Here is a 26,783-nt window from a genome sequence, read left to right as displayed (position 1 = left end):
CTACCCATCAGAGGCAGCTGACGAAGCCCTGACTGCCTCTGCTTCAGCAGAGAGCACCTCAAGCTTGCAGCCCCCTCATGAGCAAGGTGAACAGATGACTCCCGAGGCTTCAACAAGGTCACTGTCCCCTTCCAACGCTTTCATACTGAAGCACAGGTCCTTGTGGCCCAGGTATACGGGATGCGGATGCCTTGTGCGAAGCCGTAAGAACGGCTTCCCTTGCCAGCTAGTCAGCTCGGACCCGTAAGGGGAGAAGCGGCGCTCCCAGCAGAGCCCGTGCTCTCGCTGCCCTACGCTGCCCCCACGTACGTTGTCTGCACCACCCTGCCGCGGACCTGCACGCGTTACTGCGGCACGGGCAGGCCGGCACGGCACGGCACGGCACGGCACGGCACCGCACGGCACGGCACGGCACGGCACGGCACGGCACGGCACCGCACCGCACCGCACCGCACCGCACCGCACCGCACCGCACCCGGGCCCTCAGCAGCCCAGCGGCCGGCCCGGCGGGCACGGGGAAGAGGCAGCGCAAGGGGCGGGGCGGGAGGCGCGGGGGCGGAGCAGGCCCGGGCCCTAGCGCCCGCCGGGCGGCGCGGGCGGGCGGAGGAGGCGGGCTCGGCACACGGACACGCCGCTCCCGCCGTGCTCGGCTTAAATAGGGCGGCGCCGGCGGAGCCGCGTACAGACGTGCTCGCCGTCGCCGTCGTCGTCGTTGTTGTTGTTGCCGCCGCCGGCGGGAGGTGAGCGGGGCTCGGGGGTGCCGCTGCCACCGGCGCACGGGCGCGCAGGGTGAGGCCGCGGGCCCGTCCGCGCTGGGGAGTTGGCGCAGGGCCGGGGGCTGTCAGGGACGCGCTCGCCGCAACCTGCTCGTCCGCCGCCGAGGTGGCTGGCTCCGCCGGGGCCTGCCGCAGCCGCCGCCGCTACGCGGCCCTTCGCCGCGGGGCTAGGGCTGCCTCCGCTGGTGCTGTCACCTGCGGGGCCGAGCGAGGGGCGGCGGGTGCCGTCCGGGCGGTGTTGGCGCCGAGCCCCTCGGGCTGCCGCTGTGGGGATTTCCCTTCCGCCCCCGCTGGGGTCAGCGTCCCGCGGAGCCGCCTGGGCTTCCCCTGGCACAAAAGCTTCCAGGAGGGCGCAGCCGGCTGCCCCCGGCCTCTCCCCGGCGCTGCGGCAGCTCCTCCGGCGGGCAGGGCATTGTTCGGCGCCGGCGCTGCCCTCCCCACGGCACGGGCTCGGGCCGCAAGGTGGTCTCTGCGGCCAGGCCCCGCTCCCCGAGCAGCCAGCCCGCCGCGCAGAGCCGCAGTGGGGAGCGGGCTGGGGAGCGCCGTGCTGCCCGCCAGCCTCCGCGGGTTATGTGTAGTTGCAGGACCTTGCCTTCAGCTAGGTCGCTGTTACTGGCATGGGTGCAGCATGTACTTGAAGCAGCTTTTTTGGAGGTTTTGGGGGCTGTTTTTTAGATTTATATTTTTTTTTTTCTCTCTGAGCAGCTGAGAGCATGTATGGAAATGTAGCGTGAGGCACAGTGGCCTAAGATGGAAGGTTCGGTGAGTTTGACTTTGCAGGCCTCCTCTGCTGTTAGGTAGGACTTGCAGTGCTACGGCGCAGGGATTTAGCCTGGTTGCATGGTGCTTTTGTTCTAGGGTGCATACATTTCTTGTTCTTGTTGAACAGGAATTGCAACACTTGAAGCCTTCTGAATTTCTAAAGGGCACGTCTGTGAGTTGTTTGGGGTATTATAGACACCCTCTTGGACCAAATAATCCGTGTAAGCATATGCCTCGCTTGGGTTAGTGACTGCAATATGATGGACATGTCCTGTGATAGGAAAGAGTGACATCTGAAGAAACTGCTATGAAAATCTTACGGTTATATGCCTGTACCTGGACCACAGAGTTATTTTATGTGGTGTTAACAGACTTCTTTCATCCACGTTGCCTTACAGGGAGCCATGCAGTCTCCTGAGCCTGTTTAGGAGTATTTGTATTTGCCTCTCTGCTTTGGAACATGCTGTCGAACTCAGAAGCTGAGATTTCTCAGCTCGAGAGATTTGGATCTGACTTCTTGGATTAAGAAATTCTGAGTGTAAGAAAGCATTGAGTTAACTGAAAAATACATGTCTCTTCTCGCAACAATAGCACTTTTAGTAACACAAAACCTGAAATACAGAATTCCTCATGGAACTCTGCGTGACTGCCTGATTCTTTCTAAAGTCCAAGGATATCTAGCTTGCTTGAGTTGGAACAAGTCTGAGGATGGCTGATGAGGAAAACCTAAAGCCTGCAGTTGCAAGTAACTGTTGCTGTTGTGTGTAATGTAATCAAGGTCTTGAGCCAATAGTTTTAGCCTATTCTGAGGACTTCATGATTATAATGAATTTAAAAGGCACCTTCTAAATTTGGTGGATGCTGTTTTACATCTACAAATTGGCCAAGATGAGGTTTGAAGTGCTTTAGAAGCAAATCCCCAAGTAGCTTTTTGCTTCAAGGGCAAGTACAAGGTTGGTATCAGTGGAAAAGCAAAGACAGTAGTTCAAAATGAAAGGAAAGACAACTTTGAAATAGGTATCTGGGTGACTCAGTTGTTGAATAAAGTCTCTGTAGCTGATTGCTACCTCATTGCTCCACTAAAAATGAATACCCTCTGGGATTTTTTGAAGGAGATAGAGGTGGGTTATACCTTCTCTGTCCTCAGTGTATCAGTCCCCAGTGGGGAAGAGTCAAATGGCTTCTTCTCTTTCTCTCCTTTCCTCCAAGAAAACAACCCTATGACTATTGTAAGCAATAGCAGATAGGAGTTGTGTTTTGTTTTGTTTTTCTGAATCTTGGTAATGAAATTAAATGGGTGGACTCAGAAAGGCTAGTGACAAGATTTGCCAAATGTGCAGCAGAGAGAGAGATTCTGGCCCCAGGGAATATGCTGCCTGATAAATTAGGCTTCTGGTAGTCCAAAGAATAGAGTGCCTCCTATATCCTACTTCTCTGCTGTGCTAAATTACAAGTTCTGATATGTTAAATATTGTAATATGCTAAATGTAACCAGTGGTAACCCTCCGGCAATCCTCATAAAAAGGAGGGGAGAGTGTTTGTCCATTGTATGCAGGCTCGCAATACATGTGGCTGAGGGGAGCAGTGCTGTACAGCACTGACCTTTACAGGCAGTAGGCTGAACCCTGGCTACAGATGGGGGGCTTGCATTTCTGCAGATCCCGCCTGACTCCTGGAACAAGGACACTTGATAACACAAGGCTTCTGCTCTTCCTTGCTGCTTTTCATGTTGGGAGCTATTAATCTACAGAGTAAAATATGATAGTAAAGTATTCCCTTGGGGTTAGGATTTGAATCTTGATAGTACTGGAAGTTTGCCCAAAACCAACTGAAAAGAGCTTGCATGGTTTTATAGAGAGTTAGAGGAAAACTGGGTCTCGTTTTTGTAGCTGGACTCCTTAAGGTTTAGAGCAGAAGTGTATGATGTCCCACTTTCAGAAAAGGACTTCTGACTTTTTTTGTATGAATTACTGTCTTAAACCCCAAACTCTTAAGCTTTTTAGTTTGGTGTTCCATGTGCCTTGTTTTGAAAACTTGGCCTCTGCAGTTGGGCTGCATTAATAGGCTGGTGAGGATGGATTAGTTTCCTAGGAAAGCTAGATGAAAATGCTTACTATCACTTACTCAGAGGAAATACAAGGGATACCTTAATACCCGAGGTCAAGAGGTTGCTGGGTTTGTCATACTCGTTCTTGTGATGCTGGTGTTAGGAGGTCAGTCGGTGAGCCAGTTGCTTCTCTTAAGTACTTGCTGATCTGGCTAGCCTCAGTGTTAAGGGTTATGCTTTTTTAAAACATCCTTCTGAATGTAGACACTGTCTGGTGTGGTGCAGTGTGGCTTACTGTGCCTGACCCAGGTTGCCTTCTGCTAGACTTGAGGTGACAGAAGTGTGAGCAAGAAACTCATTCTTTCAGAGTCTTGGGTGAGTACTTGGAGCATGTGTTAACCTGATGTAGCATACTGGGCTATCTGAAAAGTAGCCTTTTCCTGGGAAGGGTAGAATGAATAAGTTTGCAGGATCTATTCCAGTTCTTAATGCCACAAGAAAGCTGCTGGTTTGTAGAAACTTGCTTCTGTAGGGTGATTTTCATCTACACTGTATTTGGATTGAGGTTAAATTAGAGTAATGTCATGAGGTACTTATGGAGTTCTAGGGATGGAATTCTAGTGGAAAGTAATTTTAGCTGCAAGATAGATGTTTGTAAGTATCTTCTGTGGTCTCTGAAGGTGGGAAGCCAGTAAGACTGACATGTCAATGTGTGCATAGGCATGGATCAAAGAAGCTTAAATCAATCACTGCCTTAAAGGTTTTAGTGGGAACTACTGGTTTTCCTTAATTTACAGGGCTACCAAGTGCTGTTTGACAGCTATAGTTGCACAAAAGGCATTGAGCAGCTTCTTGTCATGTGGTTCAGCTCCTGAACTTGAATAAACTCCAGTGACCTCACTGGTGTGCACTCAGATTACTCGTTGGACATCATTAAGAGGCAAGGATCCAGGTGTTGTTCCATAGGATTGCAGCCAAATGTCTGAGGACAGGGCTGTGACTTTTTTTGTTGCTGGGCACAGAGCCTTGACACATCAGTATCATATATAGTGCTTCTTAATGGCTGCAGCAAGAGTCGTACCTTCAGCTGCAGCTTATGAAGTAACCGTGGCCCAGTTGATGGGGCTGAATCCAGCTTCTAGGCTGCTTCCCTCTAGTCCTGCCTTGTCCTAAATGCAGGAACAGAAACTGAACCAGCAGAGGCAATCTAAACCATTGTGTGATGCCCTATGGCTACTCAAAGCCAGACTGGGGAGCTTAAGTGGGGTTGGAGGTGGGGAGGGTTGTGAATATTAAGCACCTGCTTGTTCCAATCTGTGCATGGGATACATTCCTCACTAACAGCTTTTTAGCTCCTCCCTGTTTACTGTTGCTGGAAAGTGTATTTGTCAGCTACTGTTTTAAAAGGAGGGTTTATATCTCCAAAGCCTGGCTGGGTGATCTAAGTGATTCTGGGTAAGATATTTAGGTATTTTTATTGGGGGGTGGGGTAGGGAAAAGGGAGCAGTGGAGGAGTAGGAGGAGACTGGAAGGTGGGTGGAGGAGGAGGGTGATGGTGGCAGCGGAAGAGTAGTGGATTAGTTCAATGTTAGTAGGTTTGTTCAGGAAAGTCCTTTGTGGCTGAAGAGGGACTGTCACAGCACACATGACATGACAGGCTGCACCACAGGAGACATCTTGCATTAATGTTATATAAGCCTTAAACTGAGGATTCTCCTTTGCTGTACCTTGAGGTTGGTTGTGGTTTTCCTTCTTCCCTCCTGTGGTTACAGTTTGGTTCTGTTACAGGCGGTTGCAAGACCTCAGTCAAGTTACTGCCTTGACTGCAGGACAAGGGGGAAATCCTGGGAGGACTTGCATGCTGTATTTGGAGTTGCATGCTTAAGGTGTAGTATTACAACAGTCCATCTCTTTCCAGAGCTGCGCCGTATTGTTTCCTTCTGGGAGCTAATGGTTACTTGGTTGTCTAGACAAAAGTTGACCTAGCTGAAAACTAGCATCAGAATTAACCCAGGAAAATGGTGTTTGCCAGATGCACTACCAGCTGAGTGCCTGGCCAGCACAAAGAGGGTTATGGGAGCATGTATCTGGGACAGGTTGGACTGATTCAAATTTAAGATGATTATACATGTACTCTGAGATTAGGATTATGTATTTTGTTTGGACAAAAGGATTTCTCTTGTTAATAGCCAAAGCTGTTTGTTTCACTCTCTTTTAAGCTCAATAAAGAAGCTAGGAATATGATTCTCTACTTCCTCTTTCAAAAAATGAGTGGTGAAAGACTTAAGTAAAACAGATCCATGGGAGCTCTGCAGTATAACCTGTAACAGTAAGCAAATAACAATCTGCAATGGCAAGTAGCTGTGAGGATCACTCAAAGGTATATGGGTCAACTTGTCTTGTAGCTTTCTCCTGCCTTCAAGAAGCTGTGAAAATAACACAGCCACATCTTTTATGCCATGTGGTGGACCTTCCTTTATAGCAGGCCACTGCTGCACTGGTGTGCTGTTCATCTAAATATTGTGATGGAGAGGAAGAAAAGCCATTGGTTCTTGGGGCTGTTTTTTATTTGCAATGCAAAGGGTGACGGCTGCTCTCCCGTTCTCTTCTGTTGCGCTCGAATGATGTCTGGTTATGGATAGACAATAGGCAGGCTGCTGCCTGCTGTAAATAGCCCATTGTGTGCTGAGAGTAGGAGCAGCAAAGAACAGCAGAGTCCTGCCAACTTCGGTCATTGCCTTGAGATACTGGCTCTGCTGTAAGGAATGAGTCTTGGGTGCTGTGGGGTATGTGTGCATGTGTGTGAGTGCAGAGTTGGCTTTGCAGGAGATGCACGGAGCTCCTTCACCAAACTGATGTGATGAGTTCAGATAGGTGCTTTCATGGGTTGGATTTCGGGAACTGTTTCTGTGGTGGTGGCCAGGACAGGTAACTATCTCTGAAGCAGTTTTCCCCTGTTATTAAACCCACTTTTGCATATCCTTTTCTGTATTTTTTCTGAACTTGAAGACAAACCAAGGTCTACTGGTTGCATGGAGGAAAAAGTATTTTTGACCTCAAACTTTGTCTCATCTGGAAGTTTTTTGCTACATGTATCAATGTAAGTATCACAGGCTGGTACTTCTCTCATTGGGATCTTCTTCCTTGGGTTCTCCAGCTGTAACTTCCAATCATTTGCCATGTCCTTTCTCTTACTGGGGCTGAGTCTGAGTGTCTGTTCCTTGTGGTTGAGATCCGCTCTGGATGAGAAGCAATTGCAGGACCTGAGTTTGTGAAGTGGCCATGGGTTTTCTGCTTGTCCTGAGTGAGCAGGCTTTGCTGGGCCTTTCCTTGGGGAAAAGGACTGTAAGCCAGATCCTTGCTCCACTGGGAAGGTCTTTGTATTTCAGTCTAAAGGCTCTAAACTGCTCTTCTTGGTCTCAGCGAAGATCCTGGATGTTTCGTGCAATTAGAGTCTGAGCGAAGTAACCATTGAGATGGATCAAAGAAGACTCGGAAGCATCAAAGCCCCCTTCTTTGATGGGGCACATTTGGATCCATATGTGAAGAGTGCATATTAAGTCACCCTGTTGCATCTGGCTTTATCTTAAATGCAGAAAACAAGAGTTGATATGACTTAGCAGATAGTGTTAAAGCTAGGAATTGCTTAGTCTTGCAGAAAACACTGTCCTAATCTGTTTTTTTTTGTGCTGATGAGGCAGAAAGTGTAATAAAGTCATCCCTTAATATAAACCTAAGCAGTAAAATGTATCATTATATAACTGATAACTTGTGGTGTACCTGCTCAAGAAAGGTTTGTGATACAGGCTGCTCTACAAACAAGTTGTCAAGGAAATGAAAAGTAGTGGTGTGCAGCTGAAATTGTAGCAGCTCCTTGACTACAATGGGACTGTTCTGTGAATGAAATGGTCATGTTTATTTCAGTTCTTGTTGGCTGTGATGGCACCACAGCCTTTTGAAAGAGTAACTCTCTAATTACATTGCATTCCTAAATCAATAGTCTGTGTGCAGGACAAGTCATGACTAATGCGGAGAGGAAAGCAAGTATCTGTTTTAAAAGTCAAAGGTGCTTATTGTGGGGCTTGAGGAATATTGATCTTCACCCTTACATATGTTTATAGCCCCCTTTTATTCCTAGTTTCATAACATAGTGTCTATGGTATATGCAGAATTAACCTATAAACTAAGACTTCCTTGTTGGAACTACTCTTTATTCTTACTGTTCATCGGTGTGTATTAAGAGGTAGTTTTCATACCTGCAATGCTAATAAGCATGATTTGATGCTTAAAAAGCAATAGCATGGTAATACTAAAGTAACTGATCTATTTTTTTTTATGCTGGGGGAAGACAAAGGTGTTCCTCGTTAATATTTCAGTTCTTCTCGATCTTCCATTACTACAGCCTGATGTGTTGTGGATTTTGAGTATAGGCTGCTGTGTATCACAGTGCAAATAGCCAAAGGGCATTTCTGTAGTGGCCCTGCACTACATATCTAGGTGATACAGATCTGCACCCTAAGGCTATGCTGTAAAAGAAAAGGGAACAGGGAGAGAGAGGACAGTGCCTGAAGGCTGGGAAGCCTCCAATGGGCCTGGGACCATTCCAGAGGTGGAACTCGATTCCATCCTGACGCTGCCCCCATCCATGACCTTACTTCAGCCTGTCCTTCTGCTAACATTGTGAAACCCTGGACCCTTTGAACTAATTTTATGGCTTTATTTTTATTTTTTTTTCTGTCTGTAGCAAATCCTTGTCCAAATACTGGTTAGACATTTTGTGAACAAGACAACTCTTCCGCTGCCTGGTTGGATAACTGATTGCAGCAGTAAAGATTTCAAGGGCGGGCTGTAAACTAGAGATTTTCCTTTAGCAATCTGAAATCTTAGCCTTGTGCGGTTGGTTTTAAAACTAATAAGCATAGAAGTCTGCCTGTTTGGATTGCAGCGTCTCCTACACTGCCATCCTGCAGCAGTATATGGTTACACGGTATGTTCTAGCTATTTAAACACTTTGATGTTCTGTAGGACCTTGGTTGAATTTTATTGTCTGTAGGACATGGCTGGACCTAAATCATCTAAGTAAAGAGTTCTTGCTCTTAAATCAAGCAGGAAAGTGTTGCTTCGCCCCACCCCACCCTGACAGCAGCCTTTGTCAGCTGTCCCTGTGTGGCCGGAGGCTGGGCTGGTGACAGTGGCTGTGAGCAGTGCTGCCAGCCGGGAGGGCAGGCAGGCGCCCTTCAGCAGGCGGTGGGGTGCCTGGGTGCGGGTTGCCATTGGCCCGGAGCAGGCTGGCTGCCTGCTGCTTACCTCTCACCTACTGGGCAGGAGCTGGCGGGTTTGACATGTGATGAACGTCCCGGGAGACCTTGGCTGTAGAGGAGTGCACCAGCTGAGCTGATGGCAGTCCTCTTTCTACCCCCCCCCCCCCCGGCTGTTTCTTGCTCTGGAATATCCATGTCAGAAAGCACTGGCAGGGAGCAGCCTCTGTCAACTCTTCCTTCTGTGTGAACACGACAAATCAAATGTGCTTCCTGTGCTTGATTATATTGCTGTGTGCTGCTGCCTTGGGCCTCCTTAGATGCTGCTTTAGCATGCCTCATGACCACAGATAATTTGCTGGCATGGTGCTGGGAGAAATAGGAAGCTTGCTAGCACAAGAGGAGTTATGGGAGGATGTTGGCTTTGAAAGCAGCTTGCTGTAGTGAGCTTTCTGTACATGACTGAAGGGAGAGTAAAAAGAGTTCATTTTACTGGATTTAAGAGATGAAAAATCCTGCTCCTGCTATGCTCCTGTAGGATTAGGATGCTCTCTGTCATGAGCAAGTTAAAATCTTACAGCCCTGACCTCTCTCTCCCAGACTTCCCTGTTTGACACTGTTTAAACAGTCTCCTGGTACAGCTATTCTACAAATAACTAGCTTGCATTTGTGAAATGCTGTTCTTTAACAAAACAATTGCCTCTTTCTATTTTGAAATGCAGTGTCTGTTAAAAGCAGTATTAAAACCCTAAAGAAACTGCCTCCTGTCAGCCCCACCTGTTTTTCTGGAGTATGAACCACTAATCACTTGCTTATTTAATTGCAGTACAGCAGTCTAAAGGTATTGCCTGCCGAGTGGCAGCTAATTTTGATAGTGGGAAGCCAGTAGGACAATGCATACATCACTCTCCCACAACAACAGTTAACTGAAAGGGGATTTCAAATCTTTTTGTGTAACTTTCTTTCATATCGCCAGATTCCAGCATCGCAACAACTGCACTGAATTGCAATGCAAGCACATGAGTTGTTTAGACACCTACGAATGCCAGAACTTGGGGACGTCAGGCAGTATGTGCGCACCCTTCCGACCAACACGCTTATGGGCTTCGGTGCTTTCGCAGCTCTCACAACCTACTGGTATGCAACAAGACCGAAAGCACTAAAACCACCATGTGATTTAGCAATGCAGTCTGTGGAAGTAGAGGTAAGTGACGCTTGGTGGATGCTGTGGTTCACTATTGCTCACTGAATGCTGTTCATACTGAAGCCTAAAGGTGGCATTGAGAGAGACCAAACACTGATTTATAGATGAATGTTTCTAAACCTGTAGGGTGTGGGGAATATATTTCAGGGCATGTTTGGTTTGGGGGTTTGTTATTTGAAATATGGCCTGAACTCAGTTTTTTGGCTTTCTGAATTTAAGAGCTAGTTTGAGGGTTGTTGAGGTCATGGTGGTAGTAACTAGCATGGGAGAAGAAGGTTCTGTGCTGCAAAAATGGAGCTTCTGATCTGATTTGTGACAGGAAAGTTGTGCATGTTAAAATCATTACAGTGTAGTTTTCAACTCCTGGCCCTGTGTTTAGGTGTGAACTATTAAATTAGGTCTTGGGGTCAGAGTATACTGATCAGGCTAATACTTTTCTGTTATATTTAAATAGCTGTCAGATGAGACTTTATATAGGATTACAAGCATGAAGAGGGTACTGATTGTCCTCACATGATCTGTGGAAATGTATTAGTCTTGCAAATTGATCCCAGCTATAGAGTAAGTTGAAATTAAAGCAACCACCTGCTAAATTCTAGATGTGCTATCTTAGCTTTTGTCTTACGCTTTTTGGAGGCAGGCAGAGTTATTGTTAGGTGGTGGGTTTTTTTAATACTGAAGCCAAATGTGGGAACAGTCTGACTAGGAGGAACTGCTGCTTAGAAGCAAATATAGACAACTGATTACATGGATGGGGCTCCCCAAGCAGCAGTTATATCAATTCCCCTATTAACTACAGAGTCAAGATTTTACCACTTATTCTTATAAGAGTGCCTCTGTATTTCTTCAGGGCAGACAAGGTGTTTTCCCTTTTTGAAGGAAGGTGACAACTTTGAAAGGCTGTGATCTTCAAGGGAGATAATTACAAAACATAGGATTGTAAGGCTGGCAGTTTCTTGCATTACTCTTGATATTCAGATGCTACCATCATAGACTTTCTTAACACTTGCAACTGAACTCTCCCTTTATAGCACATTCCTCTGTGTGGCTAGAGTGTACCTAGTTGTTACATATCAAATGCAATTAACATGACTTTGCCCTTAAGAGTAAATGTGATTACAAACTCATGTAAACATATATGGCAAAGCAGTTTGGAATTTGGAGCAGGTAAACTGTAATGAACTTTAGCAAGCAAATGCCTGACATAGTCTCAAATCAGGCATTTTCTTTGTAATGCTTTGTGATATTGAGGTTGAAGAATGAAGCATTTGTTGGCCTTTCCATTCAAAATCTTGGTTATTTCCTATTCTGCCCTGTATGGCATGCAGTAAGCTTACTATAACATATCATGTTACTGTAGCAAGTAATGGTCTGATATTAGAAGTACACAAAGGGGAAAGTAAAACATGCTGTGGTAATGTGATAATTGCCCAGAATGCCTGTTTTCAAAAGGTATTGTGTATATATATGTGTATAGTAAGGATTCAGAAGTTAGCTCTTGCTTCTCTTGGTGAGCTTTCCCAATCCTAGCAGCAGCCACGTAATGGGTGCAATAGTCTTGTAGAGCAGCATGTTTTGGTGACTGGAATAAACTAGCAGTGAAAGTTTTTTCCAGTAGTGGGGGCCTCACTGTCAGTATGGCCTTCAACACATTTGAGGGGGGCGTGTTTCATTTGAAGGTGGTAAAACTGTGGCTCTTAGCTGGCCATAAACCCAAATGACAGATGCTTATTTGCATGAGAATCTTGGCAGCCTTCTCAGTTCAGTGCCTTTACTTCTTCAGCACTGCTGTATTCTGTAATTGAAATAATTGTTTGGTAGTATGAGACTTCACTGAACTGCTTAACACATCATTGATCCATATTGTACTAATGAACATCAGCTCTCTGATCAGAGCAAGATAGGTATAACAGCATTATTTTTCATTTTCTCTTTAGAAAATGCATTTTAATAGGAAGACTGAACAGTAGTAAAACTTAAATGAGCACCAGTTGAGTATGTTAGTACGTCTTGGTGATAAAGAGCTTGCGCTTTGAGAACAGGTTGAAATGAGCAAGATAGATCCAGTTTTGTCTATTGACAGTTCAGATACAGCCTTTAATGTTTTAAACTGTACCAAACTAATCAAATGAGAATGTATGTTTTGAAGAAAGTTTCAAGTGTCTGTTAGAATTAGTACTGCTATAACAGTAAAAAGGGTGTAGAACAATGCTTGGTATTCAGTTTCTCATTACATTTTGCTTACAATTTCATTTAGCTTACTCCATTCTCTCATACATGTGTTAAGATGGATTCTCTTCCATTGAAGAAAAATACCAAATACTGCTCTCAGATTCTGTCTTAACATTGTTTTTTTTTTTTTTTCTGGCTAAGTAATAAAATATTAAAATGTCTAAGGAGTAAGCAGTGTGGTCCAAAAAAAAAGATATGGCAGGAGGCAATTCATTTTCTCTACTGTTTTAATATCTAATCTACTTGTTCATTAATGGTAACAATTTTGTGCTATAAATAGGCTTATGCTTAATTCATACTTGTGGCATATTTCCTTGGCCCAGAAGAGTTTAAATAAAATCAGTGTCTGGACTAGGGTTTCTGAGTGTTCTGATAATAGATCTTAATAACTTTCTAGGGGAGGAAAATGATCCTATTTACTGCTGCTCCAGGTCACTTCCCATCTCTGGAAAGTTTAGATTTAGTAGGCTGGCACCCAGTGACCCATTATAACAATCACTGAATGAGCATGAAGACTGCACACTTAGTAGAATATTGATACAAAAAGTTACTGAAATATACTCTTCTAGAGCAGATGGCACAATTAATGGAGTACAGTCTTTAAAGTATGCATGCTATGGCTACATTTCACTGAAAGAAACCCTCTTGTGTTCAGAGTTCCCAATCTAACATCTCTTCAGTGGATCTTCTCAGAAGTATAGGTGAAAATCTTTCAGGATCCATTTGAATCCCTTCTGTGTAGGAAGGGAGACAAGATTAATGAAGAGTTATTCTAAATAAAGTCTGACCAGTGCAAGGTTGCATTGCTGAGACTCATGCTGTACTCGGTCATGCACTATATTAAGAATTTCAGTGCTACAGTGATGGTAGAAATAGGGCATTTGTCCTGCGTTTTGCAAGCTTGTGCACCCTTAATGTCTGTAGTTGTAGGCGTATCTGGATCTGTCTGCTTGTGGATTGCTCTTTCCTCTGGTGACTGGTAGCTGCACAACCTTGGTTGTTAATTTGAGTGCCTGTGTATGGCTGTCAAATATTAAGTATTGCTTTAAAGCCCCAAATACTTCTATTTGGCTCAATTTCAGCTAAGGCATGAAGGAAGGAATATAAATAAACACTAGGATGTCAGTATTTTCTAGTAGTAAGAGTATGCATTTGTGACTTTTTTTTTCTTCCTTTAGCATGGAAGACATGGAGAGAAGTATTCAACTCATGAAAACTTCTGAGCCTAATTACGTTTTCCTGATACATTACCAGAACTCTAGCTTTCCTTGTCTTTCAGAAATCACTTGGTTAGACACGTGCTTGTCTCTGTATGAAGTGATCAGCTAGCTGTTGCATGCTTATCTAGGGGCTGGCATGCTTTAATTATAATGGCTGGTTTGAAAACTCTAGTTTATACTTCTTGCTGCTCAGAATATGCATGTTGGTGACCTGAGCACCACTTGCTAGTATACTTGCTCTCTCAGGAAAATGAAAATTTGGTCTCTTGCCCCTCAAGCAAGATGGAGCCAACAGTATGTTTTGATGTTACTGCTAATCCTGAGCAGCCTGTGTCGACAAGAAGCAAACCTCTGGCTTGAACAAAGGAGTGGCAAGCACTGCATTATACATAGTGTTTTGTGAAAACAAGTTAGACTTGTTTTAGTGTTGTCTTTTCTCTTCTTTGTGCATTTAATGTACTAGCTCCGTTCTGTGGACACAGGCAATATGACATCTTCTGCAGATGAACTTGTGTTTATCTAGTTTCTATATGAACAGATGCACTCTGGTCTTCTAGGGTACTTTGTAAACAGGAAAATACACTAATGGCCAGGAAAAGCCTATTGAATGTGAACAGGTTCTTGAAATTGTGGATGAAGAAAGAACAACTTGGGCACAGATTGTTAATTCATGATTTGACTTTCATAAAAGAGCCAGGAGTTGACAGCAGCCACTGACAGAGAATCTGATTCGATGTTAACCCAAGACCCTCTGTTTAACCAGCTAGGTTCTTCCTGATAAGAACTCTTTTGCAGGTGTCTGTCATCATAGCAGGACTAATAAACATGGCCCAATAGTACTTGCATAACTGCAGTTTGTGAAACATGAGTGGTATAAAATGAGATGATTTAATCACTCTAGAAAAAGCTGGTTTTGTACTGACTTCCAATTGTAGCCTGTGTTAAATGCTCACCGGCTCAAAGATGGTGATTTTAATCCTCAAGGTGGTATTGTCTTGACTGCCTCTGACAAGATCAGGAGGAAGCCTTTTTTGTAAGATGGAACTTTAAATTGGACTAAAGGGCTCAGTTTTAATCTGGTAGAGTATTCCACTTATGAGAACACTTGTTCAGGGTGGTGTTGTCCACCCTTAAAATCATTTAGGCTTTGAAACCACAGTTTGAAGTGTGATTACATATTGTAATCTTAATCAGAAAAGTAGATTAGGATCTCAGCATTAATACTGTATCTAGAGAGTTGAAGCTGGAGTGATTTAGAAAGCTTGATGGGATTAATTGTGATATACACTGCAATAATAAAGCATTTCTTAAGAAAAGCCCTATAAAGACCGTCAAAGGGCATTCTGTCACTTATTTGTTTTGTAGGTAGCTGAGGAGGAATAAGATTTTGCCTGACAGGTTTTTACTAATGCAGGGAGCAGTTGGACTCTTCAAACAAAAGTCCTGGGAAGCCTTGCCAGTCTCTTCACTGAACTAAAAAGCACTGAAGTTCTCTGAAGCTGGATTTGCCAAGGCTCATAACAATTTAATGGATGAGGTGTTTTTTATTTCTTCAGGAAATTCCTGTTCATTTATAATAAACAAGTGTCTAACCTTCCTAATTGGTTTCCTTAGGGTGGTGAACATGCTCGAAGGTCCGCTCTTCTTAGCAGCAATGAACTGTTGGTTTACTACTATGATGATGTGAGAACAGCTTATGATATCTTCCAAAGGGGTGTGCAAGTATCAAGTAAGTCTTAAGCTACTCTTGTTTTTTTTTTTTTTCAACCATATGTCAAGAACTAAAGGTCTGGGCTCATATGAAATGCACTTGGGGATAGGGAATGTCTATCTAGCAATATAAATGTATTGGATGTAAGTTTTCTTGAAGGCAAATATAACTGACCTCTTGTGAAGCAGAGTTGTGTGAATGAAGTCAGTGCTGTGTTCCTTTAGCCTAAACCAACCTTGTTGTCTCTATATCCCTCTCCAGCTTCCCTCCCTGACATCCCCCACCCCACTATTCTATTCCCCCCCCAGAAAAGAACCAGCCAACTGGGTTTGTCTCTGAAGGTGTCTGCAAAGAATCTAGAGGCTTACCCCCATGAGTGTAGTTAGTGTGATGTCGGGACAGAGGAGTCGGATTAAGTTTGAGTAACTTCTGATTATATATTCCTTTTCTTTTTTTTCAGATAATGGTCCATGTCTAGGTGTTAGAAAACCAAACCAGCCATATGAGTGGATCTCCTATAAAGAGGTAAGTATCTAATCCAGTGCTAGACCTGCTTTTGCTTGCTGAGACCATTGATACAACATCCAGTAATGTGATATAACAGATCTTAATTGTTTATAGATGTTTTAAAGCTGTAGCAGAATATTGCAGAAAAGTTCTAGTTTCAACTACCGTGTCTTGAATAGCACCAGATACTCTTCTCCCTTGCACGTATCTCCTGCACTTACTTGGTTTAAGTTTTTCAGAATTTGTTGCCTTGGCAGGTTGTGGCATTTCATTGCTGAATTGTTTAGGACTTGGGCATTGCCTCTAAAAGGCTGCAGCTTTGAAGTAGTGTTCTGGGACTCAGGCTGCTACTACTTTAGGTGCTTGCTTCTGAAACCTTCATTTTACACTAGAAAAGGTCATATCTACAGATGTTCCTTGTGCTTCTTGACAACTTGTCTCCACAGTGCTGAATGGTGTTTGTATAGGGTGCTAAAGGATACACTACTAACTACTAGCATGCTCCTTAATGATAGCTAAAAATACCTTTATGCAAATCTTTGTTCACAGCTGTGCACTTCTAGGTTGTTCCTGATTTAATCTGTTACTCAAATTTGCATAAACCTTGCCTATTACATACTGTTAGTCATTAAACACCTTTTGTATGTAGCAGACCTCACTTTTTCCAAGGTGATTTTGCTGGACACTTGCTAGGTGCAACCTATCTGTATTTGCTGTTTGAATCATGTGTCTAACATGCATTCAGGTCATGTGCTATGTGGAAGGAATTTAGAAAATTGCTTTCCCAGGCTTCCTTTATAGACCTAGCTGTATTTTGCCTCCTTGTTCCCTTCCTTTTTGAAGGGGAAAATGCTATTCCCATAAGCACTAAATTGAAGCAGAAGGATGGCATATATAGTGCCTTAGACTGAGCAGAAACACAATCCTGAATCATTCCATGGTCACTTGTACAGTTCCATACAGATACAACAAAACAGCCTTTTCTGTATATGTGAACCTAACATTTAAACCTACACTTAATACTTTCAAGCCCAACTGGATTAAGTGTCTTTTCTGCTGCATATTGAGTTCAAGTGTCGTACCTACAGTCTGTGCAGTGTAATGACACTGCCATGTTTCAGTTATCAAAGTCACAGAGGACATCCAGAATAGCCTAAAAAGCTTATGTCTGCTTCATACCAGTTATTGGCCTTCTTTTTGTAAGACCTAAGATAGAATAACGTTGAGGGGTATAAACTGGTGAGCTTGCTCTCAATTTTTTTTCTTTTTTGCCTCTACAGGCTTCAGACAGAGCCGAGTGCGTGGGCTCTGCGTTACTCCATCGAGGCTTCAAACCATCTCATGTTCAATACATAGGAATCTTTTCACAAAACAGACCTGAGGTAATTTGACAGTGTGTGTATTGGTAGTATAGCTGTTACTCAAGTGTGCCACTCCTCTATCTGCTGCTTTTTGGCAGTGTGCTGAGCTTCCCTATTAGGAGTCCACATGGTGTTGGACAAGGCTATAAAGGCTGACACTGTAGAACCACAAGCCATAAGCTTTGATATCTTTAGCTAACAAAACCAGCTAGCTGACACAATTATTAGAGTCCTGGTGTTCTGCTCCCAAAGCTGAATGCAGAAGGTTGGATAGCAGGAAGAGAATCGGGGAATCCAGAAGAACTGAAGTCATTCTCCTCTTTCCAGTTTATAGAGGAAACCTGTTTAATAGGAAGCTAATGTGGTACTTAGAGAATGTAATCACCATTTGCTTTCTCTTAAAAAGTGACACTGGAGTGCAAGGTAATTGAAAGTGGTTGGAAGTAATAAGGCTGTGTTAAAACATTTGAAATCACTTAACATAATCAAAGAAGGCCTGATAAGGCAAAATGATGTTACAAACCTGAGACAACTTTAGGATATTTAGGTTAGCTGGTGTCTATCCATTTTAACCCAGAAGTGGTTCTAAATTACTGTTTCTAAAAATATTATGGAATATTCAGTAAATATTTGTTCTCTGGAGTTGTTTATGAAATATAGGCTAGAGAAACTCAGTCCTATTAGATAACTTATGTGCTTAGTGGCCTGAGCTGGTACTTGCTGCGTTAAGCTAATACAGACCTGTATTGAGAGGGGACTGTTCCTTAAGTTTTGTCAGAACTATGCTGTCACTCTTGATTAAATGCTCCCAGCTGGATGCCATTATACAGAGCCATCTACAGTGTTGACAGGGTTAGGACTTGTATCAGTGTCTTGGTCGTGCTGGACAACAGCTTGCTGTTGGATCTGTTCTGATTTCAAGTTTGCCATTGAACCTTCCCTCCCGTCATGAAAATGCAAGTTATGTGATAAGTGACCTTGACCCCCTTCCTCCTCTTCCAACCTACAACACAAACTCCGCTAACTCTAGCCTTGTATGGATGAAGTAAACACAGTTTCAAGACTTAAATTTGCAGTTGTTTGGTGCTTGGATTTTCCTGCTGGAATTCTGGTTCTAACAGCTACTTTTTTTATTTTCCCTGTAATAAAAGCTGGGGTATCTTCAACTAGGAAGCTGTTAAATGACATGGTGTGACTGATTTTTCAGTCTCCTGTGTTTACAGCATTATGAACTGGAAGTGGAAAAAAAGGAGCTGTGGTAGTGTTGTACCAGTTTGAACTGTTTCTCTATAGACATCTGGGTGCAAAGTCTTTGGCTGCTAGGCCACTGGATTTTCTGAAAGAGAGCACAGTAGTGTGGTCTGCTCTTGGATCACAGAGACCAAATGTGCTTGAGTTGCATTGCTCCAGCAGGCTTTGAGTTGGGTCAGGAATGAGCTGGAAAGACTTGTTTAAAGCAGCAATTTTAAATCTGGGGTTTTCCCTGGTGAAAACCACTGAATGGGTGTTGTAACATCCCCGATATAATTGCTAATCCAGACATGAGATTGAGATTTTTTTTTTGTGTGTGCGAAATGATTCACATTTGTCAGTTCATGGAACAACTGCTGGGGAAATCCCCTAATGGGGAAAAACCTAGTATATTACTTGCTTAAATGTTCGCTAAAAAACCAAACTTGGATTTATAAATAAAAATATTACTTTCTCTGAGTAACCACAGAATAGATGATCACAACAGGGAGTTGTGTTTTGGACTGAGAGAACAGGACAGGGAAATAATACAAGGGTCCCTTAACAGAAGGCCAGAGCCATGTCAGAAAACGAATTGAAACTTCCAGGCTGTTGTCTGTATTCAATACTAGATGCTTGCTTGGGCTTTGAGAGAGACCTGAAATGTTAAAGTTTGATATTTATATTGAACTACCCTTAAATTTAGAAGGAAAAATGGAAGAAAAATATATTGGTAGTCCAGAAAATGAAGATGCTGGTTGTTGTATTGAGAATGATGGTGTGCAGAAGTTGTTGAAGGCTGCAACAAGAAGCTTTTATCACCGTGCAGCTTCTTAAGTCTAACAAAGTAGACTCCCACCCTATTAAGATACCTACTAAACTTCAGGCTGCTGAACAGCAATACAGCTGCCCCCTTGTTACATGTACAGGTGGGGTATTGAGTGGACCCTTTTATGGCTAGCATAGATGTGCCTGCTTAGACTTACCAGTATTCCTAATGTCTACATTGAAGTCTAGTTACTTGCTAGCTGGCCTTGAAGTAGTCTTTTTAAGGAGTCTCTTTGGACAACAGGTGCACAACTTGCCTATCACACAAATGTTTTCAGGAAAAACTCCCTGTGTTTAAGGTGGTCTTAATCAGTAGAGAACTTATTTCAGGAAACTTGCCCCTAATAAAGAGTTTGTAAAACTGGCATTTAGCAATTTTGTGAGCATAGCTGCTGTATTAGATATTACATAGAAGAACGAGCTGAGTGATGTTTAAAGTTGCCATCATAGGGGAGTGAGCTACTATCAGAAAAAATAATTGCGTGACTATCTTGCTTTGACAGTACTTTGAGTGAAATCGGGCTTGCTGTAAAGCATTGTCAGCTTGCAACACACCATGAGGCTGCCGTATCCATTATGTTTATTGGGCACTGCACTTTTAGCAGGCAGATATCTTGGGGCAGAGTTGAATTTTATTGAATTGGATTCTTTCCCGTAGCTCACTTATTTTTTAACTCCACAGATAAAAAGAATTAGTAGGGCTTCAAAGTAAACAAATTATACAAACTGCCACTTGTCCAAATGAGCTCTGTACTGTTGGCTTTCTTGATAGAATCCAAATGACTCTTTCTTGGAGGTCTGTTATGGTAAGCAAACGCATAATGACTTCCATCTCTTCTTTTCGTGCAGTGGGTTATCATTGAACAGGGATGCTATGCTTACTCCATGGTGGTGGTGCCACTCTATGATACACTGGGAACTGAAGCTATAACGTACATTGTGAACAAAGGTAGGACATTTTTAGTACTTCAGTGACTGAATGTTTGATTGCAGAACTGACTGAGGGCAGAACCATAGCCTTCTTCAGAGAAGTCTTCCATTACATGTTCTGAAGTATGTATGGATCTAGCCTAAAATTGTCATACTGACAATGTCATTCTCTTTCATCAGCTGACTTGTCATTGGTTTTCTGTGACAAACCTGACAAAGCCAAACTTCTGCTAACCAGTGTGGAAAAGGGCGAAACTCCAATACTCAACACTATTGTTATTATGGAGTCTTTTGGCATGGATCTTGTGGAACGTGGCAAAAAGTGTGGGGTGGAAGTCTTCAGCATGAGAGAAATAGAGGTAAGTATGTCTAACCTACATTACTGCTTTCATCCCATTTACTTGTGGAGGAAGATGACTGTTGAACAGATTTTTAGGACTGTGAACAGAATGTGGTGAATTAGTTTTGAAATAATCATCTCTTGGATTGAAGTTTAGACAAAAATATAAGAAAGAAAGCAGCTTGCTAATAGTACTTGATAATGCTCAAAATGTAAAAGTGTATATGCCAAGATTGCAGAATGAAAGCTTGTTAACATAGTCCAGACTGAACATTTGATCTGAGTGTTAAGGCTTGCCCATGACACATGATAATTATATACTGTGACTAATACTTCAGAAATACTATTTCAAAAAAGAGCCAGTGTAGGTTTTGGTCTTGTGAAAAATGGTAGTTTCCCCTGTACAGTGATTCTCCAAAATGTTTTATGAGGAGGTAAAAAATGGCAGTGAACTGTTCCAGCAGAAGTTTATGATAATGTAGGGGTATGAGACTGCCAGGTTTGGGAAGTAGAAACCATTTTCCTTAGCAGCCTAATGTTTAAGTCTTGGTTTTCTTGTAGTTAGTTTGTCTGCATAAACATCTTATGCAAGTTTATTTCATAACCTCACTTGTTATCTGGAGAACTCTGTCCCATGATCAACATGCATAAAGTACATCTTTACTGTGAGACTGTGAAACAGAGCTTAACCTAGTTCTAGCTAGGACTTCTGGGGAAGGCTTGGTTCACTAGGACTTGAATAGCTCCAAGTAAGTGAGCTTGTCTTGTGCAGGTGTCAGTAACTGGTGTGAAATGCCTCATTTCACTGAACTTGCTTCCACAGCAAGTCTTAACTGCTGTGTTAACAGGGCCACCTTCTGGTAAAGATAAAAAATACTAGCATGTCGTTCAAAGAGGTAACTATTATAGCTAGTTAGCCCCAGCAAAATCAGGTTGAAATGGGGCTAAAAACTTTACGTGGAGTAAGTGACCTTATAGCTCACTGGCAAAAGGGTTGCCTTAAGCTTGGAAAAAGATTGGCCCAACTGTAAGCTGGTGCATGAAAATTGGCTTCTTTCCTTAACTCAAGTTTTTAGCAAAGGAAGGTGCTTTTCACTTGATCTTCCAGTTATGGAAAAACAAAACTGGAGATGAATGTTACCTTGAAGTCAGAAATTTAGATGTTTAAGTAGTGACTGCCAGTAGTACTTTGTAGCTCTTACTTTACAAAAATGCTTGATGTTTAGATTAATGCAGTAATAGGTGCTTCAAGAGCCTCTTGTCTAAATCTTGTCTACAGTTAGGTAAACTTAAACATTTCTAATAGTGCTTCTGTGAGGAGGAATAAGTTTTCTCATGCTTTTTCTTCTCTCTTTTTAAGGGGTAGAGGCTTTTAGTGTCTCCCAAAAGATAACCATGAACTGTTTAGAAGTGTAGATTAGAATAGAATGACTATTTCTGCCTTTAAGTACTTGTTTTCTGGATCTCTGGATTAAGCTTATTGCTCAGCTGTGCTTTATGGCTTGTGTGACCTGTTCCTCTGATATCTCCCAGGTGCCATAAGCTTGATTTCTGATGCATAATAGCTGTATGTATGCTGTGGTTACTTAGAGCTGAGTAGCTGTGAATAAATGGCTTCTCCATAGGAAAAGATCTTGGAGTTCTGATCTAGGAGATCAAAAAAAGTGTGTAGAGATTTTAGCTGTATATTCAGTAAATACCAGTTCTTACTCAAAACAGTCTGTATAGAAGTATTGAGACTGGTGGTACTTGAAATGCAGATACTGTTTTGAGCATTGTCATAGTAGCAAACTTTTCTATAAAGGTACTGTTTCAAAAGTGCAAATTTACAGGTATGGGAATGTTAACTTTTCCCAGACATAGCTTATTTCTTAAGGTTACCCAAGTAGGTACATCATACTAAAAGAAATCTAGGGCTAGTAAGGGAATGCATAGTGCTATTGTGTACTTAAAATGTAAAAGCAGTGGTGAAGTTTGTCTGCCCTCAAAGGGTGCTTCCAAAGCTATACTTTAAACAAGTTCATTTTAATTTGCCTAAATCCTTAAGGTAGTATTGTTTCTTTCCTAAATAAACATGACAGTAGTCATTCTTGACTTAAAACTTTGAAGGTCAGATACTGTAATATCAGCATTCAAATCTTCTCTCTTAATCCTTTTAACCTTGATAAAAGGATCTTTATTGTACCAATTCCCTTCTGCCTAAAGAACTATGACATTACTAAGTCAGACCTGAATAAGGAGGGAAGAGGGAAGGTGATTATCTGGGGGGAGAGAATCTTGTGTTTTATGTATAAAAGGAGTACAAACCACTTGTAGTAATCATGGGAAAACCAGTCTTCCTTCTCCTGCACTGGTGAAGGAGTAATGTTGGTGTGAGGTGCTTATTGAAATGAATCTTGCTTCATCTGCTTAGCAGTTGTTAGTGGCGCCTGTCTTCTTCATGATGTATAGGATTGATTGCCTGTTGTAGCTTTTCACAACACTGCTTAACCTTGAGCTCCTGTAGTGAGTTAAACTTCTGGTTTAGTAGCTGGAAAAAAAAACGAAACAATGAATTTGAGATTAGTTATCACTTTTGTATTTGTAGAACATGATAGTTATTCTATATATCTTTAAAATGTCCTTAAAGCCTTTGTTACTCTTTGGAAGTTAAAATGCCGTAATAGACGGTCTAGGTAATGGAATATTATGGTGTTTGGTAATGTTAGTCTAGTAAATTTGAAGCAAAAGTTACATGCTCATGTCTAACCTGTCTGTCTCCCCTTTCTGTCCTTTCTGTAGGAGCTGGGAAGAGCACACAGGCAAAAACCTATAGTAAGTATGAAATTAGTGTAAGTGATAATCTGAAAGCTAGACAGCTAGCAGATCTCTCATCGCTTATAAGTAACACTAGTATTTCAGTGTTTTGTCCAGGAAGATCTTTCCTTGCCATCTTAACCATAGTAATACTTTCTTAACTCTTATAGCCTCCAAAGCCAGAAGATCTAGCAGTCATCTGTTTCACCAGTGGAACAACAGGTACACCTCATTACATTATGCAGAATTTATTATCCTGTATGTGCAAAATTAATTCAGAAGCCCTCCTACTCTTTTTCAAGACTCTCCCCTACTGCTGCGTCTTTTTGGCAAGTAGTAGCTGGGGAAGTATTATGGTAAGGCTCCCTTTGATTTTTTCCCATTGATCAATAGAGAGTTTTACAATATTGGGGGTGGAGATGTTATATTTTGGGGCTTGGAAATAAGGACTGAACGTGTATTTCCATTGTAAGTGCTCTCCTTCATACTTCAATTCTTCTGTAGTCTTTTCTTCTTTTTGTACTGTATGAGCAGAATATGTTCCGTAGCTCTAAGCAACCTTGCTGTAAGACCAAAACAGACTGTCTAGATGTCTGTCCTGGCTGAAACCAGGGCAATGTCACACACTTGACACTTACGAATTAATACCAAAGACTGGCAGGGAGCAAAAGGGAAGAAAAGCTACCTTTTTACAGCAGATGTGAAACTGGAAATTGGTCTGGGTTGGATTTTGAACAAGAGAAGCACAATCATTTAAGGATTTTATTTCCTTATGAAATTTGAGGTGCTTGGTGCAAACTTAACTGTTACTAGCTATTCTTGAAAGTATTAGCAAGTTCTCTGCCTTTGTTAAATCAATATAGAAGGAATTTTAATATCAAAGAAAGGACTGATTCACACACTCTTGATTTTACCTCTGCTTGGTAACCTAAAGGATCTAAACATTTGACTGTTGCATCCTGATGTGCTTCTTCCTCAGGAAACCCCAAAGGAGCTATGATCACTCATCAAAACGTAGTCAGCAATGCTTCAGCTTTTCTGAAAGCCACAGAGGTAAACTGCAAAGGTTAACATTGTGGATTTGCAGGAGGGAAGAATCTCATGAGTAAAACCAACATTGAAACCTCATTAACTTTGGTCTTTAGTAAAATTCAAGTGAAAAATGTATCTTGACAGCACTCTGCCCATGCTAGGTCAGAAGTTTAATGTTGACTGTTTTCTTCTGTCAACATCAAGAACTTGACAAATTTACAATTTGCTCTGATCCAGGCAAAATGTTACAAAGATCTTGATGTGGGTCTACACTATGTTCTGCCATGGGCTTATACTGTCTATAAATAGTGAAAGGTCTGTATCGGAGGGCTTGTGTAGGGGCTAACCTTTTCTACTAAGAATGGGAGAAGCTATAATGTATTTTACCCCCAACCCCCAAAATGCTTAAAGCCCTTGCACAAATGAGCAAGCAACTTAATTGTATTTTTACTTGATACAGTGTTAACTTCTAGTTTACAGTAGACTACTAAGGTTCATTTGCAGGGTAGCTAAGATGGTTCTAACGCATACAGATGTAATTAAAAATACAATTGCACTTATTTAAAATACAATACATATAGAATTGGCTTTAAATTAAGCAACTGGTCTCACAATTAGGTCATGTAAGGTACTTTTGATACCAACCCTCTGGTGAATTGGATTAGCAAGGTGACATAAGATGGCAGTGTCTTTTTTTACTACTTTAATCTTTCTGTCCCCATCTCCCCCCACAATGTGTATAACTTTCTGTAGTTTCTATCAGAATTTGTTTCTAGTTATAATACAAATGGTAAATTGTAATAATTTGGTTACTGTATTCAACTCTAAAAGATTACCGTTTCTGCAGTGTTTACTCATGATACAAGTTATTGCTGTAGTATTTTTGATGAAAGAAAAACAATGCGGCTTTATTACAGACAAAACTTGAAGCAGGGGCTGTCCTTTAGATGCTAGATTTCGTTGTTGTGTTTAACCTGAGCAAAATAGAGAATCGATGAGAATGAAATTTAATTTTACTAACACTTTCAGAAAACATTTTTACCATCAACTGATGACGTTCTGATATCATTCCTGCCCTTGGCTCACATGTTTGAGAGAATTGTTGAGGTAAGCATTCGTTTGTCATAGTGAACTATTGAAAAGCTTACTTTACAGAATGCATGTATCTTGACTGTGTTACGCACTATTCCTTTTTGACTCCTGCTCATGTGTATGCAAGCTTGAGGTAAGGTTCAGGAAAGCGGTATTGTAAACAATATCCAGTAAGTACCAGACAATTAGTTTTCATGCTGAAATGTAAGCATCAACCTTCGAGCTAGGGTTCATAAACTGGCTTACTAGAACATGAGACAGTCTCAAAAAATTCCCTCTAATATAATCGGTGCATTATTAAAAATCCATGCATTTTAGTCTACAGACACTACAAATTTGTTTATAATGTGGCATCCTGGTTGCTTACACAGAACTAATTTTATATTGGTTAAACTTACCATTGCTTTCAAGAAACTTTAATAAAGAGGAAGGGATTTTGTTTCAGTGGAGTTCTCTTCTAGGAGATGAAAATTACTTTTGATGCTATTTAATGACAGACTTTGAAATTCTCTTGGATAGCTTGTTTTACCATATAGCAAAACCTGGGGCTTAATTTCTGAGGATGAGGGAGCTCAGGTTGTCTTAATACTGGCAGTCTGAAGTATCTCTGAGCCCATAGTTAGGTGGCATGCATTAGTGAAAGGATGCAATTTGCTTCTGATATACAGTAGAGGCACAGGTATTTAATTACTGTACCTACTGAAGTTGAATTAACACCTCTCCCTTAGGTGAGACTGCAAGTATGTATGTTGAAGGTAGTTGTGCCCCGGTTTATGTGGTGAAATGAACAGCCTCTGTGCAAGTGTGAAAAGGTACATGGACCCAGAAATTGTCCTGTGATTTCAGTTAGGAAACCTGAGCTTTCCACCAAGTGTGTACATATGCACATGTAAAAGTGTTTAAGTTATGAAGATTGGGAATAGAGTGTAACTGAGGAGTACAGGTGCCCTTAGGCTTTTGGCCTCTTTCTGCTGGTAACCTGGATACCGGTTATGCTACAATATCCATTTTACTGATGCCTGCCTTGCACCAGAAGGTACCAGCTATAGGTAACAGCTCTGCTCTTGATCATGCAGTAGAAATAAGATGTGAACCTGCATTCTAAAGGTTAAAATGAGAAGGAAGTGTTTAGATCTCAGTATTCCTCTGCTGTTTGAGGTCTTAACAAAGTAGTTGATTGCTTGTATATTTACTTAAGAATATCAAGCAAAACCACTTTTGGTAGAAAGAAGAAAAGATTTGTTACTGTTTGGGGTAGATATGAACACAGGCTCTGTGAGAAGCAATCTTTAGAGTTCTACCCCAGTCATAACTTGATGTTAGCAGATTTTTGGCTTCCTTAGAAAGCGAGGAAGCCTTGATATAGGACAAATGCAGTTGCTTCTCAGTCCATCTGGACTGATGCAGTTGCTGTTTTTTAGCAGATGGTGGCAAAGTGTGGGTGAAGGCAAAAATTG

At 42.0% G+C, this 26,783-nt stretch overlaps 1 protein-coding gene across 1 annotated transcript in view; it reads left to right on the top strand.

Annotated features, from left to right (window-relative positions):
* The first annotated feature begins 624 nt into the window (after positions 1-624).
* The window catches only part of ACSL1 (acyl-CoA synthetase long chain family member 1), a 37,973-nt gene continuing 11,814 nt past the window's right edge, over positions 625-26,783 (top strand). Inside the window, exons 1-11 of the mRNA XM_065695545.1 lie at positions 625-740; positions 9,820-10,047; positions 15,114-15,228; positions 15,671-15,735; positions 16,998-17,099; positions 19,986-20,085; positions 20,247-20,425; positions 23,188-23,220; positions 23,373-23,424; positions 24,182-24,255; positions 25,264-25,341. Coding sequence (XP_065551617.1) covers positions 9,853-10,047; positions 15,114-15,228; positions 15,671-15,735; positions 16,998-17,099; positions 19,986-20,085; positions 20,247-20,425; positions 23,188-23,220; positions 23,373-23,424; positions 24,182-24,255; positions 25,264-25,341 — 993 coding nt within the window. The 5' untranslated portion in view covers positions 625-740; positions 9,820-9,852. The remainder of the gene's footprint in view (positions 741-9,819; positions 10,048-15,113; positions 15,229-15,670; positions 15,736-16,997; positions 17,100-19,985; positions 20,086-20,246; positions 20,426-23,187; positions 23,221-23,372; positions 23,425-24,181; positions 24,256-25,263; positions 25,342-26,783) is intronic.

The sequence above is a fragment of the Lathamus discolor genome, chromosome 1, assembly GCF_037157495.1.
Source record: "Lathamus discolor isolate bLatDis1 chromosome 1, bLatDis1.hap1, whole genome shotgun sequence".
NCBI lineage: Eukaryota > Metazoa > Chordata > Aves > Psittaciformes > Psittacidae > Lathamus > Lathamus discolor.
Note: the sequence above shows the minus strand (reverse complement) of the source record. Positions and strands in the feature narration are given on the sequence as shown.